General features: G+C 41.0%; 1 protein-coding gene across 1 annotated transcript in view; it reads right to left on the minus strand.

The window, feature by feature from the left end:
• LOC141994393 (putative short-chain dehydrogenase/reductase family 42E member 2) overlaps nucleotides 1-1,656 on the minus strand; it is a 28,389-nt gene extending 26,733 nt beyond the window's left edge. Inside the window, 2 exon segments of the mRNA XM_074964603.1 lie at nucleotides 1,332-1,592; nucleotides 1,594-1,656. Of these exon segments, the coding sequence (XP_074820704.1) occupies nucleotides 1,332-1,592; nucleotides 1,594-1,656 (324 nt within the window).
• Nucleotides 1,657-15,597: the final 13,941 nt, after the last annotated feature.

Consider the following 15,597-nt stretch of genomic DNA (forward strand, 5'->3'; position numbering starts at 1 on the left):
GCTGGAGCTCTTTTGCGATTCTGGGACTCCATCATGCTCACCTCTGCTGATGAGCTCTGCATGGTCACCTCTGCTGATGAGCTCTGCATGGTCACCTGCAGCTTGCCACGCTGGCCAAAGAGGAAATTGAAATTCAAAAGTTCGCGGGCCTTTTCCTGTCTACCTGGCCAGTGCATCTGAGTTGAGAGTGCTGTCCAGAGCAGTCACAATGGAGCACTATGTGATAGCTCCCGGAGGCCAATACCATCTAATTGTGTCCACTGTACCCCAAATTCGACCTGGTAAGGCCGATTTAAGCGCTAATCCACTTGTCGGGGTGGAGTAAAAAAAAAAAAAAAAAAAAAAAAAAGGGCTTCGTGTGGACGGGTGCAGGTTTACAATCGATTTAATGCTGCTAAATTCGACCTAAACTCCTAGTGTAGACCAGGGCTAAGAGCTGCAGGATCAGGGACCAATTCTAATAAGTCTGAGAGGGAGGGTTCAGTGATTTGCAATGTTGCCACCCTGAGATAAGTGTGTTAAATTTTACCATATTCATAATGGATCAGACATCAAATCTCAGCTTTGCAGTTTATTAAAAACATACAAAATCTGGTCTCCAACAGGTTATTTTAAACATGTTTCTGTTAGACGTTTGCTATTTAATTGACATCAATGCTAGTTCCTTGCAAAGTTTTAGGGTAGATCATATCCCTCTAGATGGATAAAAAAAAAACAAAATATGAAAGTTCTATGGCTGGGTGGTGAGATGTGACTCAGATTACTATCAGAGCTAATAAAGTAATATATCTTGCACCTCAAGTTGTCAACACATTTCACAATACCCCATGAGTCAGATAAATAATATTAGATCTGACCAGTTTGCAATTTAAGTGTAGGCACACAGAGTGGTGAAGTGAATTGCGCAAGATCACACGGCAGTTCCAGTGCCAGAAAGAGACCATCCAGGCATTCCAACTTCTAACCTGCTACTCTAACCACTAGATGAGAGTGTCACCCTTCCGTGATTAGTTCATAGATAGATAGCTATATACAACACACACACCCCGCAATTTTTTTTTTTTAATTAAAATGTGGGAAAAAATTGTTTAGTGGATTCTGACAGCCTGATCCTCAGATGGTGTAAACTGGCCGTGCTCCATTAATTTTGATGGAACTACACTGATTTACACCAGCTGAAAATCTTGCACATATTTTCTAATGAGGTCTTTGACATGACTTATGACAGTTCTGTGTTCCATGAAAACTGCTGAGATGACAACTTGCTGTTGTACACAAGAGTAGAACAATTCATTTAATTTGATTGTTGTTAAAATGTAATTTTACCATACCTGGAAATACATGGCTCCATTAGGAACTTCCCATTTAGGCTTTTGTATATCGAAAAGAACAACAGCGATTCCTAATTTGGTGAGAGCACACCCCAGGTTGTATCCAAAGTAGCCTCCACCTCCGGTCACCAATACCTTTGTGCTTTTAAGATGTGGTCCAGCTTGTCCATTCAGTCTGCAGTCAGATGATTGGTTCCAGTGGGGTAGTACCCCATCAGCACTGGTTTGTATCATGTCTACAGATTGAGAGACCATTTTGAAAAATTCCTTCAGAGAGATCTGGCATGCAGATAATTCCACTAAGTTTCACGTTACAAAACTCCATTCATGACTGCAAAGATTTTCTTTATCTAACCTGTTTAGAAGGCATAAAGATAAATCATAATACTAGTTGCAGAATTTCCCAGTATAAAGAATAACCAATATAAATGCTCATTGATATGTTCAGTGTTAGTCATTTTCTTTTTCATCACAAATTTCATGTGAAATGAAAAGAAATGCTGGCATTCTGCAAATGTTGCACAACAGCTTATCAGTTATAAAATATTTTAAAAATTAGTTTATTGGAACTTTTGTACCCTGAAAAGGTTCACAATATTTGCATATATTGATGTCCTATATAAATATTAGTATAGCATACAAGAAAAAAAAAATGGATGAGTTTATATGTGATCAAGACAAAGAGACTATAACAGAATGTCCCAAACTGCTTGTATATATCACTTTATTCCATTGTGTGTCAAATTTACTGTTAATAATAATAATTAAAAGTTGTTATAATCTAATGACTGCATGTGCAAATGAGTTTAGGGATCTCTGTCCAGTTTCTGTTAGCATCTGTTCTCATTATAAAATTCACCACTGCACTTGGCACCTTTGCAGCCTCAGCAGAATGACAACTTGTGGTGTTTAGATGTTGCTTGTAATTATTAGAATTGGGAGCACTGGCTGTTGGGAGTCTGAAAGGACCGGAAACAGGAAGGACAGGGGAGGAGTTGAGAGGCTGGGAGAAAGCTACAGAGGGTGCAGCAGCAGTTGGTAAAGAGGTTTCCACTTTGAAAATAAAGTCCTGTTGAAGATTGTTAGTACCTTGCCTGGTTGATACAACACAATTGAATGGGCAAGGAGATTACACGAATTCCGTTACTTCTAGGGTGGTCTCTCCAGGTTATGGTGCAGGCACAGGAGGTTTGCATTGTTGCTTGTGCTGTGCCTGTTCTGAGGCGACACTAACAGAGGCCTTGTCTACACTTGCAAGTTAGAGCGCATTAAGTCAGCCTCGGGCACCCTATTTATCTCCACAGTTACCCACCCAGCTTCTTTGACAAGCACTTTCATTATGCTTCTTCCCTACCACACACACACACACACACACACACACACACACAGTGTAAAAATTAAGAATAAAGTCATGCCAACAGGATGAATTTGATTTAAATCATGATTTAATCATGAATTTCTACATAAAAGTGCATTCTTGTTGGTAGTTATAACCTTAATACATATTTTTCACAACTTAGATGTAGGTTTCATTTTTAGAAGGTACACACTATACATTTTTAAACAGTGATTTATTCTGAAAACTTTTCAGATTAGTTTTACAGCTATATCAGAAAATGAATGATTGTTTGGTTATTTCATTTACCAAAGGTAATTGAAGCAGATATTTATGAAGTCATTCGGAGGTGAACTATCTCCGGTTCAACAAGTTAATCATTAATATTTGGTGGATTTTCTTGCCATGCTGTATTAGGAGGAGACCACCACCAGACAGACATTTAAATTGTTTTATTTTACTAAAACGATGTTAAGTATTCTGGATTTTTTTCTTCAACAGCAAACATATAATATTTTAACAAAACAAGTATATGTCCCTCGCTTCTCACATTTATCTCCAGACTTCTTCTCCTTGTCCAGATCTATTCTGCCCCTAACAATCTTCTATTCATTGAACTTTTTGAAACTTTGTACTTTTAGAGAGGTGTCAGGGATTGACTCAGTGTACACAAATTTGCAGAGGGACAATAGAGTTGAGGTCTGTTATTTCTCACCTCTCTATATTATTTATTTAAAAACATTTTTGCTGTTAACAAGCATGTTACCTCTGGAGACACAAATCCACAGTCTGAGAACTGCAAAACTAAGCATCTCTGATGGTATCTTCTAGATTGAGCACTGAGTCCCATTGGGTAGATAGAAAGATTAACCTAAATAATCTATACAGAAGCCTATGGAACCCCATATGATTGGGTCCCTAATCCATGAACTATTGGAACTCATTTACAAAATGTTTCTTAAACATTACACGAATATATTGTCTCATACTATAGAATTAGAATTTATAATCCCTATTCCATGATGAGATACTTTTGAGCTATAATGTATCTATCTTTAGCTAGGTTTTTTCCCTCAAAAAGTATTTTATAAAAAAAAATCCAATTTAAACAAAAAAAATTATCGATTTTTATCCACCCTGTATGCCAATATGTTGAAACAGAGTCTATTCTCACATCAATAAACGTATAAATCTCATTAGAAATAAGGAGTTAAGATGTATTAGATGTTTAAGGGCTTGGAAATGTGCCATGCTAGATAGCTGTAGGTGCTAAATATTAACTCTTTTTATTATTGGAGTTGCTTGTATTCATCCTTCAGTCTGAGGGCTTGTCTACTGCATGGCTGCAGCCTTTTAAGCTGCATCAAATGTAGCTGCAATGCTGTAGTGCTTTAGTGAAGATGCTACCTACGCTGATGGGAGAGCTTCTCCTGGGGGTGTAAGTAATTCCCTTAAGAAGCCCTCCCTTTGATATAATGCTATTACACTGGGAGTTAGGTCAGTATAATTCTGTCGCTCGGGGTCTGGGGTGTGGATTTTCTACACCTCTGAGCAATGTAGTTATATCGACAGAAGTTGCTAGTTTAGACCAAGCCTGAGAGTGAACCCTAATGTGTCTAACAAACTTACTGAGACACTTGTAAATTTGTAATTGAAATTATTAAAGCCAATACAATATGGTGCAACGCATTCTCATTTAACGTGCTAGAGTTTATAAAGTGGAAAATTCCTTGCCTTTGCACAATAACAATGTGTATTTTCCTAAGAATGAAAGGTGAAGGGAACATGGTGGTGAGGACATGGACAGACAAGTAGCCTAATAACATATCCTGAGTTCTTGTTTCAGGGAATATACAGTGAAAGATTTTAAAAGTTATCTAGTTTTCAAGGACAAAATTAGAAACATGAGCATGGTATTCTCTATATTTTAGTATGCAAATACTGTAGTAATATCAATTACAAAAAATAAACATTTTAAGGAAGGCTGCATTATTAAGATTTCTTGTCCCTTGAGATAAATATTGACTTCTGCATTACATGCATCAATACCTACTTCATTAGTTTTGATTATTCACCTCACCAGAAGTCACAGGCAAGGTTCTCCTCTCATTCACCCAAATATAAATCCAGACTAACTCTATCGAAGTCAGTTGAATTACATCAGTGTAAAAATAGTGAGAGAGGAGAACTGTGTTCTACATCACTTTATGATTCTCGGAGATACGAATAAAGGCTGTGCCGAGTGTCACCTTGGAGGGGTTTGGTGGGAATGTTGCAGAATCTGCTCTGGCTCGCTGATATTCAGGGTTGGTCTTGCCCTGTTATTGCTGCAGCCATGCCACCTCCCAATCACGATGTAGAAAATGGGTATGCTGTCTCTGGGTAGGTCTACCTTGCAAGCAGAGGTGTGGTATGGAGCTTGCATAAGCATACCAGTGCTAGCTTTAATCTAGCTAGTTCACTAAAAATAGCAGTGAAAATGCAGTGGCTCTGGCTTCAGTGTGGGCTAGGAATGTGAGTACATACTTTCCGTGACCTGGAGTCACACCTCCAACTGCAGTACAGTCAGTGCTTACAGAATGGCACAAAGAGACCAGAATGCATTTGAGAATCTGGTCCGTAGGAGGTTAAGTTACAAACTACTGCTGCTATCTTTGACTCGTTTACTTGTCATGCCTTTGGTTGGCAAGATCTTTTTTTTTAAATTTAAAATCCAGGAAAGCATGTGGCAGATTTTCCACTCTGTTACACCAACTGAACACCAGTGTCACGTCACTGGAATCCATGGAGTTACAATAGTGTAACACTGGTGTAACAGAGTGCAAATTCTAAGCTCTGGATGGTGATTTTACGCCCAGGATATCATGAGAAAATGTGCTGATATTATAGAGACAAAACTGAAAACAACCCAAACTCCTAAAGTAAAATTAGGAAAAAGAAAATAGTCCCCTTGCTCCCCAAAGGGGAACTATCATGATTTGTACATTGTGAAAATAAGCTACCTTATAATCAGTGATGAGCTGCCAGATGCTCAAGAACCAGTTCCTTCACTTGCTCTGGGTCTTCGGCGGCATGTTGTTCAGTCCCTCTGGGTCTTCAGCGGCACTGAAGGACCCGCCGCCGAAATGCTGCCGAAGACCCGGAGCGAGCGAAGGGCCCGCCACCGAAGTCTCGGAGTGTCGCCGGGTCAGTAAAAATTCACATTCCCCAGCCGAGAGCTCAGGCGGGACGGACAGGACGGTCCCATGGGCCACATCCTGTCCGTCCTGCCTGAGCTTCCCCACCCCTTTAACAACTGGTTCTAAACCGGCTTCAAAATTTAACAACCGGTTCACGCGAACCAGTGCAAACCGGCTCCAGCTCACCACTGCTTATAACTTTAAACAGGGTAAAACTTTCTTTTCCCTTTGTCTACCACAAGGACAGACTGATGGCTGGGTTGTTATATCATGCCAGGTGATCTCTGTTAGGCCAGGTCTACACTACACTATTATCGGTATAACTACCTCTCTCAGGGGTGTGAAAAATCCATATCCCTGAGTACTATAGTTATGCCTACCAGGCTCCACCTGTAGACAGCGCTATGTCAATAGGAAAACTTCTCCCGCTGACATAGCTACCGCCTCTCAGGGAGGTGGATTAACTGCACCGATGGGAGAAGCTTTCCTGTCGGCATAGGAGTGTCTTCACTTAAGCACGACAGCATTACAGCTGCATTGGTGCAGCATTTTAAGTGTAGACCTGCCCTTAGTTTCAAACCTACCACATATTCCAAACAACCTCGTTTCAGAGCAGCAAGTTGGTTCTTTATAACTTCAGTGAAATCTTGTTATGGCTTGAATTAAAACCTCATCCGATGAAGTGAGCTGTAGCTCACGAAAGCTCATGCTCAAATAAATTGGTTAGTCTCTAAGGTGCCACAAGTACTCCTTTTCTTTTTACTGTACATATATATATAGTTAAGTTTGTATCAGCTGTAATTTGTTAAATTATTTATTTTCTTTCTATTTGGGATGGGTTATCATGTTTCACCACTTTAGGCCTCATTGGGATGATCGACAAAGCTGAGGTTTGAGGTGGTGTGTTACAAGCTAAAACCTCTTTAAGCTGATGAGTGAATGAGTCCTCCATTTAAGTCAGTTGTAAGAAACAGTTAAGTGGCCACACATCAAACAAAGCTTAATAGAGTGAGCCCAGAAGCTAGCACCAGGTGGGTGGGCATTCAACTGGGTATTGTGAGCAGGTTGTGTGTGTGTGTGTGTGTGAGAGAGAGAGACTGGTTACCCCCGGGGTGCCACCTGGAGCTGGGGTACCACTGAGCTCCCCCGAGTCACCAGCTTGGGCTCCCTTTATATTGCACTGCTGTGACCAGCCTGCCAAGCCCTCTCTCAGGCTTCAGCACACATACAGGTAGAGACACACCCAGCTGCAGTACATACAGATGGTGTGATCAGCTCTGCACGGGGAGACTACAGCTAAGGAACTGCCCAGCTGCTCAATTTCCCAGCTGGAACATCCTCAGGGCCCCAAACTCTGACTAGCTGCTTGGATCAAAAGGGGCAACAGTTCCCCAAGGAACTGGAGAGTTCCTCAAGAAACTTCCTTTCACAAGCAGGATATTACATAAAATCTCTTTTTAAAACCACTTTTGGCATCAGTGCATTCATCACCATCAGACAGTGTTAGAAAATGCTCACTGCATTTTAAGTACTATATGGAGATCCCAGTCAGAAATTTGTTTTCGTTATCGATTACATCCCTCTTTCTGTTCTTCTCAATTTGTAGAGGCTATTTTGAGAGATTCACTCAAGACTTGTATATGATCAATGTAAATGTGCTCAGGATTATGTCTAACTAGGTCCAAATATGGTGGGTTCATCTTTAGCTTCCCCACTGCAATCCTGATCACAAAAGATGCAGAAAAGCTATAAAGTACCTTACTACTTACAGTTAGCAGTTGTCCCAGTTCTTCCTTGTAAATGTGAGGGTGAAAACTCTCTTCTGAGGATGTTTATTAGCACTAAGATAGCAGGAATCCTTAGACCAGCATGTTGATGTTCCCAAGCGTGCTCAGGTTCTTTATATTGCCCCATAATTTCAAAAGAGAGAAATGCTTTAATCTGTAGTTGGAATCTGGCTGGAGTCCAGGCCAGGGCAGGGCTCATTTCACTCCCCTCCCCTCCCCAGAAGCAGCCTGTCAGCCTCTTTTAAACAGGGACAGGTCTCACTGAATCAAGGTCTTAATTTATACACTGTTGAGATCCACAGGCAGCATGAATATAACATTTATTATTTATATTGCAACTCTATATATAAATGGTACAAGCAAAGCTATGTCTCATATGGGTGTATTTTGAATGCAGCAGAATTATGAACAATAAAATATAGGGAATTTTAAATTCCCCTTTGAAAAACACAAAGTCTCATTTAAAAAAAGTGAGAAAAAGTATTTTAAAATGAACCCTTCACAGAATATATCTTCCTCTCAACTGAATGAGACTTTTTTGGTTTCATCTGATCTAACACACACAGACTAGCTGAAGTATTTTCCCCAGGGTACTTAGATTTGCAGCACTGTTTTGCATGTAGTTAATACACAGTGAAGAATGAATGAAAAATTCCTGGAGCTGGCAGTAGCTAGTTAAAAAAAAGTCTTCAGATCTTTATAGATCAGAATTTGTTGCTGTAAATGCCTTAACACTTTCATCTTGACTTATACAGTCTCAAACCCTAATACTGCAAACATTTACAAAGGTGCTTAAATTTAAGCACACAGGTTGTCTTATTGATTAAATTAATGCATGTGCTTAAGTATTTGCAGAATTGGGGCCTTTGTGCACATAGAATCAATGAAGTGCAGCAGCAGACTGGTGCATGGCACACAGGGAAAAGGCGATATTCTTAAACTAAGACCACATGCTTTTACATTAGGACTTGATTAAGTGATTGTATGAGAGCTTTTTTCAGAGGATTTTAAAGAGCTTTTTCAGGTATTAATTGATTAAGTATCAAAGCATCAGTTGATGCCCATTTTCCAAAAATGGAAACTGAGATAGAGAAATTAAAGCCAAATTTCGGCTTAAGTGACCTGCCCAAGATCATGGAGTCTGTGGTAAAGCAGGATATCTAACCCAGGAGTCCTGTATCCAAGAACATTTGGTCTTTTCAATTTAAGTCCAATAATAGCCAAGAGTGGACAAGGAGATCTTAAAATGACACCCAGTTAGGTACATCTTAGCACAAAACTAGGCTTGTATGTTGATTAAAAAGAAATGAAAACCCATTTATGGAGTTTGTAAACTCAGGTATATTTATAAAGTGACAGATGGGTCATTCCATGTAGCAGGTAATGAATTTTTTTCAGCTTACAAAATTTGCTCTGAATTTTTTTAAATATTTGCCCCAGTGATAAAGTTTCCAGAGAAGTTTGTGGAGTTCATGCAGCTGGGGTGCCTCAAGTGAGAGGATGACTGCATGCTCTGATTTATTGTTCTTTCCTGTGAGGATGGTGTGCAGATAAACTAGGTAAAAGTCATTTGGATGATACAGATGTAGCATCTGCCAGGTAAGGTGGCTTAGCTATCACAGATCTGGGACAGGGGCTGGGGAGTGTGCATCTATACAATGGTGGTGTTTTTTATGAGAGTGGGACAGGGTTAATTCACCACCCACATCAGCCTGAACTGGCTGTAGGTGCCTGGCAAGTCAGGCCTGTGAATAAGCCTCTCTCACTTCTGGGAGTGAGTTAGCCTGCAATAAGGCTGAAGTGTCTCAGTGTATATGCTGGAATTAACTTCAGAATATAATCATTAGCTCCGTAAGGATAACCTATTTTTCTTTGTTTTTCTGTTCAAGCAGTTGTGTGTAGGCATTATTTTCCACATTTTTCTGTTCCTCACAAAGTATCTTCACTTAGCTCAGTTCCATTTTGCCTATGGTCAGGGTTTGCAAAAATACATACCCAACGCTCCTAAACAAATTGGACCTGATTTCCAAAACTGCCGAGCATCTTCAGCTCCCTGTGATGTTAATGGCAACTGAAAGAGCCACGCGCTTTGGAAAATTAGGCCACATTTAGTGTCCAAAGCATTTTCGGGATTCCCACACCATGTCTCAGGCTCAGTGAGAGAGCAGGGGCTGTGGACACAATACTCCTTCAGCAGGTGAGTGAAAAGAGCATTGAGAGGGTGGGGCAAAGAGGGATAAAGGAGGAAGTGGGCTGAATCTTACCTCTGGGAGTACCCCTCCCATCGCTGTAGTAAGTGTCTCCGCTGAAGCGCTAGAGCAGGGCAGCTAGCTGTTGTAGCATTTTAAGTGTAGACATAGCTTCCAATAGCAATCCAATAGCTAGAGACAGCATTTTTTCTCTTTTTGATTGAAGAAAGGTTTAAAAAGGTATTCTTTGTTCATATTTACTTTATTATGAAAGCCACAAGTGAGAGAAATTGGATTAAATATGTGATTTTATTGCACTGAAACGTTATACAATAATTTAAACTAATTACTTAAAAACAATGGACTTGGATCATATTTGAGATTGTTGTTCGTGTGTGTTCCATGACCTAGTCAACAATTTTTATGACAACTGTCGCTTTCAACACACCCAGTTTATTAAAATTCAATTATTGTGAAAAATGTCTAATAGGTGCAACCACCAAATAATTATTTTAATTTTTTGGAGGCAGGGGTTTGTATGTGTGGGTAGATAAGAACTCAGACAACTAGATCTGGTTGAAAATTGTCTGACGGAATGCTTTTCCCCTGGAAAATGCTGATTCCTTGAAATTGAAACATTCTGCAGCAAATTTTGACAATTTTTTAGAAAAAAAAATCAAAAGCATTTCAGTGGGTCAGAATGGAATGTTTTCACCATATAAATCAATTTAGTTTTTTGTTTCAAAATGACTTTCACACTTTTTACATTAAAATACTTTTAAAAATGAAAATGTTAAAGGAAAATAAAAATGGTTAAAAATTGAAACAATGTTTTGATTGACTTGAATGTTTTTTCTAAAATTTTTTGTTTCATAGGAAATTTCAAAATTGGAGGTTTCATTCCACTTTGGAACAAAAACAAATTCCATGAACTGGGAATGCTAGTTGCTGACCAGCTCTACAAATAACCTCAGACATCAAAGGATTGTACTGAAGTCAAGTGAAAGCATATTATATGATAGCTAAGCGTATGCTAGGGCATCTTACACTCGGTTTCTAGAATTCATGTTACTCGAATGTCCTAGGGGTCTATGCTTCAAAGATGAAGTATTTAGTGTAATTAACAAACAGCACGAAGAGCTTTTACATAAAAAGACAGCCCTTTTGTAATTTGGAAAATACTTTTAATTGATTTCCTACCTGTACGCATAGGGCCATAGCTAGCGTTTGGCTTGAGCCAAGAGAAGAAGCAGGTCCCCAGTATTGGGAGCTCTTGCAATTTCATCACAAGCCTCGTGATATTTGGTGTGTTTCTTAAAGAATTCCAGCTTTCATTTAAAATAGCATTTCTAGCCCTCATAGATGCAGAGAAAGCTTGAAAGTGTGACATGAGTGAACCCCAAATGTTCACAAAAACAGAAGGGTAAATTATTCTCTTTTAAAAGTCTAATTATTTTTAAGCCAAATTTATGGTGAGACACTGATATGATTTTTGAATGCTTGGATTTGGTGATGTGGGAATCCTTATGACAGCCACATCCTCTCATTCCCACTGGGCCCTGCAGCTCTGTTCCCCCTCCCCCAGCTTCCCTCTTATGCGGCTTAAACCTTCAATTTATGTCTGCCCATTACCTGGCAATTTTCTTCTAACCCCATTTCTGTCACTGTCTCCAGCTATGTTTATTTCCAATCTCTTTTCTTTCACATTCTCCCTGTTTTATCCCCCCCCCCCCCCCCCCCGTATTTGTGCTTTCCTCAACTTTTTACCACATCTCCTCAGGTTTTTCATTCTCCTTCTCTTCCCTCTCTTTTTATCTACCCCTTTCCCTATATCCAATCTGCTTGGCCTTATTGTTCTCCCCTCCCACTCTTTCTCGTGACTCCTTCCATTTTTGACCCCATTTCTCCTATCCCTCTGTTTTTTGGCCACCTTTTTTAAGATCCTTCGTCTGCCCCGTTTTGGGTCCCAGGTGACTGAAGGGTTCCTCATGCTGTATTTGGGAGGTGATGGGCACATCCCCCATCCACAGTCCCTGCTAGTTTTTGACAGCAGTAAGAGCAAAAGGAAAAATGAGAAATGCTGCTGCATTGAGTACCAGCCCTGCTCTTGGGTTTGGACTTGGTCCCCTCCCTGCAAGTCAAGATCCAAGGAAGCCCTATATATGACCATTCCTCAGTTCACACAAAAATACCAGGAGAAAAGCCAGCAAGAAAGTCCTAAGATTTTATCAGTCCATAAAATGTAACACCAGGATGTCAAAAATTCGTCAGCTTGTTTAAACATTGCAAAACAGCAGCTGAGCAAGTTCAGTTTCAGAGATTTTGATATATGCAACTCGCATGCTAAAATCTTTCCCAGAACTATAACAACACCCACTCTGTGAAAATTTAGAGAGGCAATTACAGTGTCTAAGGGTGGATTTAAAACTGCTGGTCTATAAATCCACGGATATGTTTTAGGTGAAAAGTTAGGGTGTGTCAGATTTGTGAAAGATGAAAAACGCTGTTGATGCAATAGATGAAATCTGTGTCAACTGGTAGCATCAGACAGGGAATACACACAACTCTAACAGCTGGGGATCAAAGCAGAGATCTGTTTTCCATGAATTTAAATGATGCAACATTGAACACGGGCTGATCATATGATGTATAGGACATTTTTTTTCCCTACTGCTTGAGATTTAAAGGGATAGTTCAAGGAAATATACAAATAAATAGACAGCTTATACCTGAGTTTATGCACGTAAATATAAAGCATTAGGGATTAACCTATTCATAGAGGAAGCTCTTTCCTAGCCCACTAAATAGAGACTGGTTTATGCCTTGAAACATTAGGATTTGAATCCCCTTTTAAAAATTTTTGTCTAATATAATTGTGATCTCATTGTCCATACAAATATCTAAATCCCTTTAAAATCCTGCTAACCTTTTGGTGTTGATCATTGTAGTGTTGTGTGACTCACTCCCAAGGCGCCTCCTGCTGGTCATCCAGGGAATTAGCATTCCAGCCTCCAGAGCGCCCTCTGCCAGCCAGTGTCCCGCTTCCTGCTGGGCCCCCGAGTCCCTCCTGGACCCCAGTGTTCCCTTTCACGCTGGGGTGCTGCCACCTGCAGTACTCCACACAGATCTGGGTCTCCCCTCCCCGGGGAACCCCCAACACTCTACCCCCACCTCGCCTCAGTCTATGGCCACTGCCAGTCATCACCTAGGCCCTGTTCCCTGGGGGCGACTGCAGTGTAAGTGCCACTCATCATAGGCAAAGGAGGTTTGAACCTGCTGCCTACTCCTGCAACCCCTGTACCTGTTAGGCCTTTGGCCAGACCTGCAGCCTAGGGCTTTTCCAGGCAGGAGCTCTGTAGCTCCCTTGCCCTATTCCCCAGCACTGTTCTATTCCGGTACCTTACTCTGTTCCCAGACAGCCAGGTCCTTCTTTCTCTATCACCAGAGAGAGACTGACCTAGCTCCAGCCTAGCAGCCCCTTTATAGGGCCAGCTGTGGCCTGATTGGGGCATGGCCCCCAGCTGAGGCTACTTGCCCCAATCAGCCCAGCTTTTCCCCTGCCACAGCCCTCTCCCAGGGCTGTTTTAAGCCCTTTAAGGCAGGAGCGGGTGACCACCCCACTACAATCATATTTTGCGACAATGAATTCTATAGGCTAATTGTGTAATGTAAAAAGTTGTAAAGAATAAAGGTATAAATTTAGGGACCGAGCTAAGCAGCTTCTAGATACTTTACCAAACAACCTTTAACCCTGGGGTTAAAGGTTTACCCTGATATCTTGACCCTGTTGAAGTTTTGAAAGAAAAAAAAGCTCTCTTATTTTTATGTATTTTATTACAAATTAATAAAAGGCAAATTTAAAATTAAACTTCTAATTAAAACTATTAAACTTTTACTAAACCAAGTGAGGATTAACCAACACAATTATCAAATCAGAATCATATCTGGAATTGAATTAATAAATCAACAAATTGCCAGTGATATGGAATGAAATCAACAACTGACCAAATAATTAGATGAACACAATCAAGACTTAAACCATGAAATTAATATAACACATGATCAGGTCTGCCTATACTATTACCTCTTTTGACTGGAGTGGCTAGCCAAATTTGGGGTTTTCTGAGTTCTTCCAGTTAGAATGAAAAATTAACAATAGTAAGGTATTTTTTTTGATGCAATCTTATTTACAAAGATGATATACAAAGTTCGGTTTCCCTGAACACAGTAGGAGAAATGTACTTTGTCTGTTGTTGCAGACAACCCTGCCTTTCCAGCCAGAACTCTGTGCCCAAATAGCTCTCTTTTAGCTTTCTCTCAGAGCCACTTTACCAGAACTTCTGTTATTTAGACGAAGATCCTTGGGACGGGGACAGTCTTTTTGTTCTGTGTTTATACAGCATGTAGTACAATGGTGTTCTTAGTTCCTAAATTATGAGGACAACAGAACTGACTTGAAAACATTGAGGTTTTCAGAGCTGGAACTCTGCATGTGTCCAGGAAAACAAACTCACATAACTATGACGTGAAGTTCTGGAATAAAAATAAAAACCAGCATATTCAAGGTCTTGCACTGCCTTTAATGCAACTGTGACAATGCTGGAAGCTAACAGGTAACACCGATTACACAGGCACCGGTTAGTTCCCCTGGACAAGGCTGATGGGGGATATGCAAGCTAATTAGCTGATCAGGCTGGGAGGGCTGATGAACCAATTAGTCCATGAGTCAAAGGATATAAGAAAGACACGGGAAGGAAGCAAGTGAGAGGACATGGGCTAGCTAGGCTCAGTGTGTGCCACAATCTCAAGGAAGGGAGATCTGTTCCTTTCTTTAAACCATAATTTGAGGACTTCAGTAACTCAGTGAGAGGTTAAGGGTCTATTAGAGGAGTGGGTGGGTCAGGTTCAGTGGCCTGCACTAGGTCAGACTTGATGAGTCTATGGAGGAAAGGCTAAAGGCTGAGATGCACTGTAAATAATTTGCTGCACAAGGAGCAGGAATGTAAATAAATTACACAAAGGTGCCACTTACTGGACAGTCAGAGAGGTTTCTGGGGCATCAGAGGACGGGGATTGAGCATTCCCTGTATTATAGCAACGTGAGAAACATATCTGTTGAACAGGACCACTGATTTATGGATGGCTCTGGGGGCAGGCAAGGAGTGCAGTACCCTGGGTGCCAACTTCCAAGGGGCATTGTACTGCTCAGCCCTTCTTTTTTTTGGGCTTTGCTGGTGGGCAAAATGCCTAGTGCTGCTTCTGTCCTGATTGGTGAGGGGGATTAGCAAACAGGAGAAGCTGGCCTCTCTACCTCACAGAGGTCCAGTTGGCTAGAGAACTGGCAGGAAATCCCCCCTCCCTTACTTCTTGCTGCCAGCTGCCCTCTGATTGGAGGATGGCATTGCAATGGATGAAGGGACTGAATGGGTCTGAGCTCCAGGAGGCAGCACATCTGTTTGGCCCCAATGATCCTGTACCATGCTGCATGTGTAGATCAGCCAGCGCCAAAGGGAAAGAGGCTTCAGTTCTGGATCCAGTTCTATTCAATATCTTCCTCAATGATTTAGATAATGGCATAGAGCAGGGGTGGGCAACCTGTGGCTCTTCAGAAGTTAATACGCAGCTCCTTGTATAGGCACCAACTCCACGGCTGGAGCTACAGGCGCCAACTTTCCAATGTGCCGCAGAGTGCTCACTGCTCAACCCCTGGCTCTGCCACAGATCCTGCCCCCACTCCACCCTTTCCCGCCCCCTCTCCTGAGCCTTCCATGTCCT

This window comes from Natator depressus, chromosome 10 (genome assembly GCF_965152275.1).
Source record: "Natator depressus isolate rNatDep1 chromosome 10, rNatDep2.hap1, whole genome shotgun sequence".
In the NCBI taxonomy this organism is placed as follows: domain Eukaryota; kingdom Metazoa; phylum Chordata; order Testudines; family Cheloniidae; genus Natator; species Natator depressus.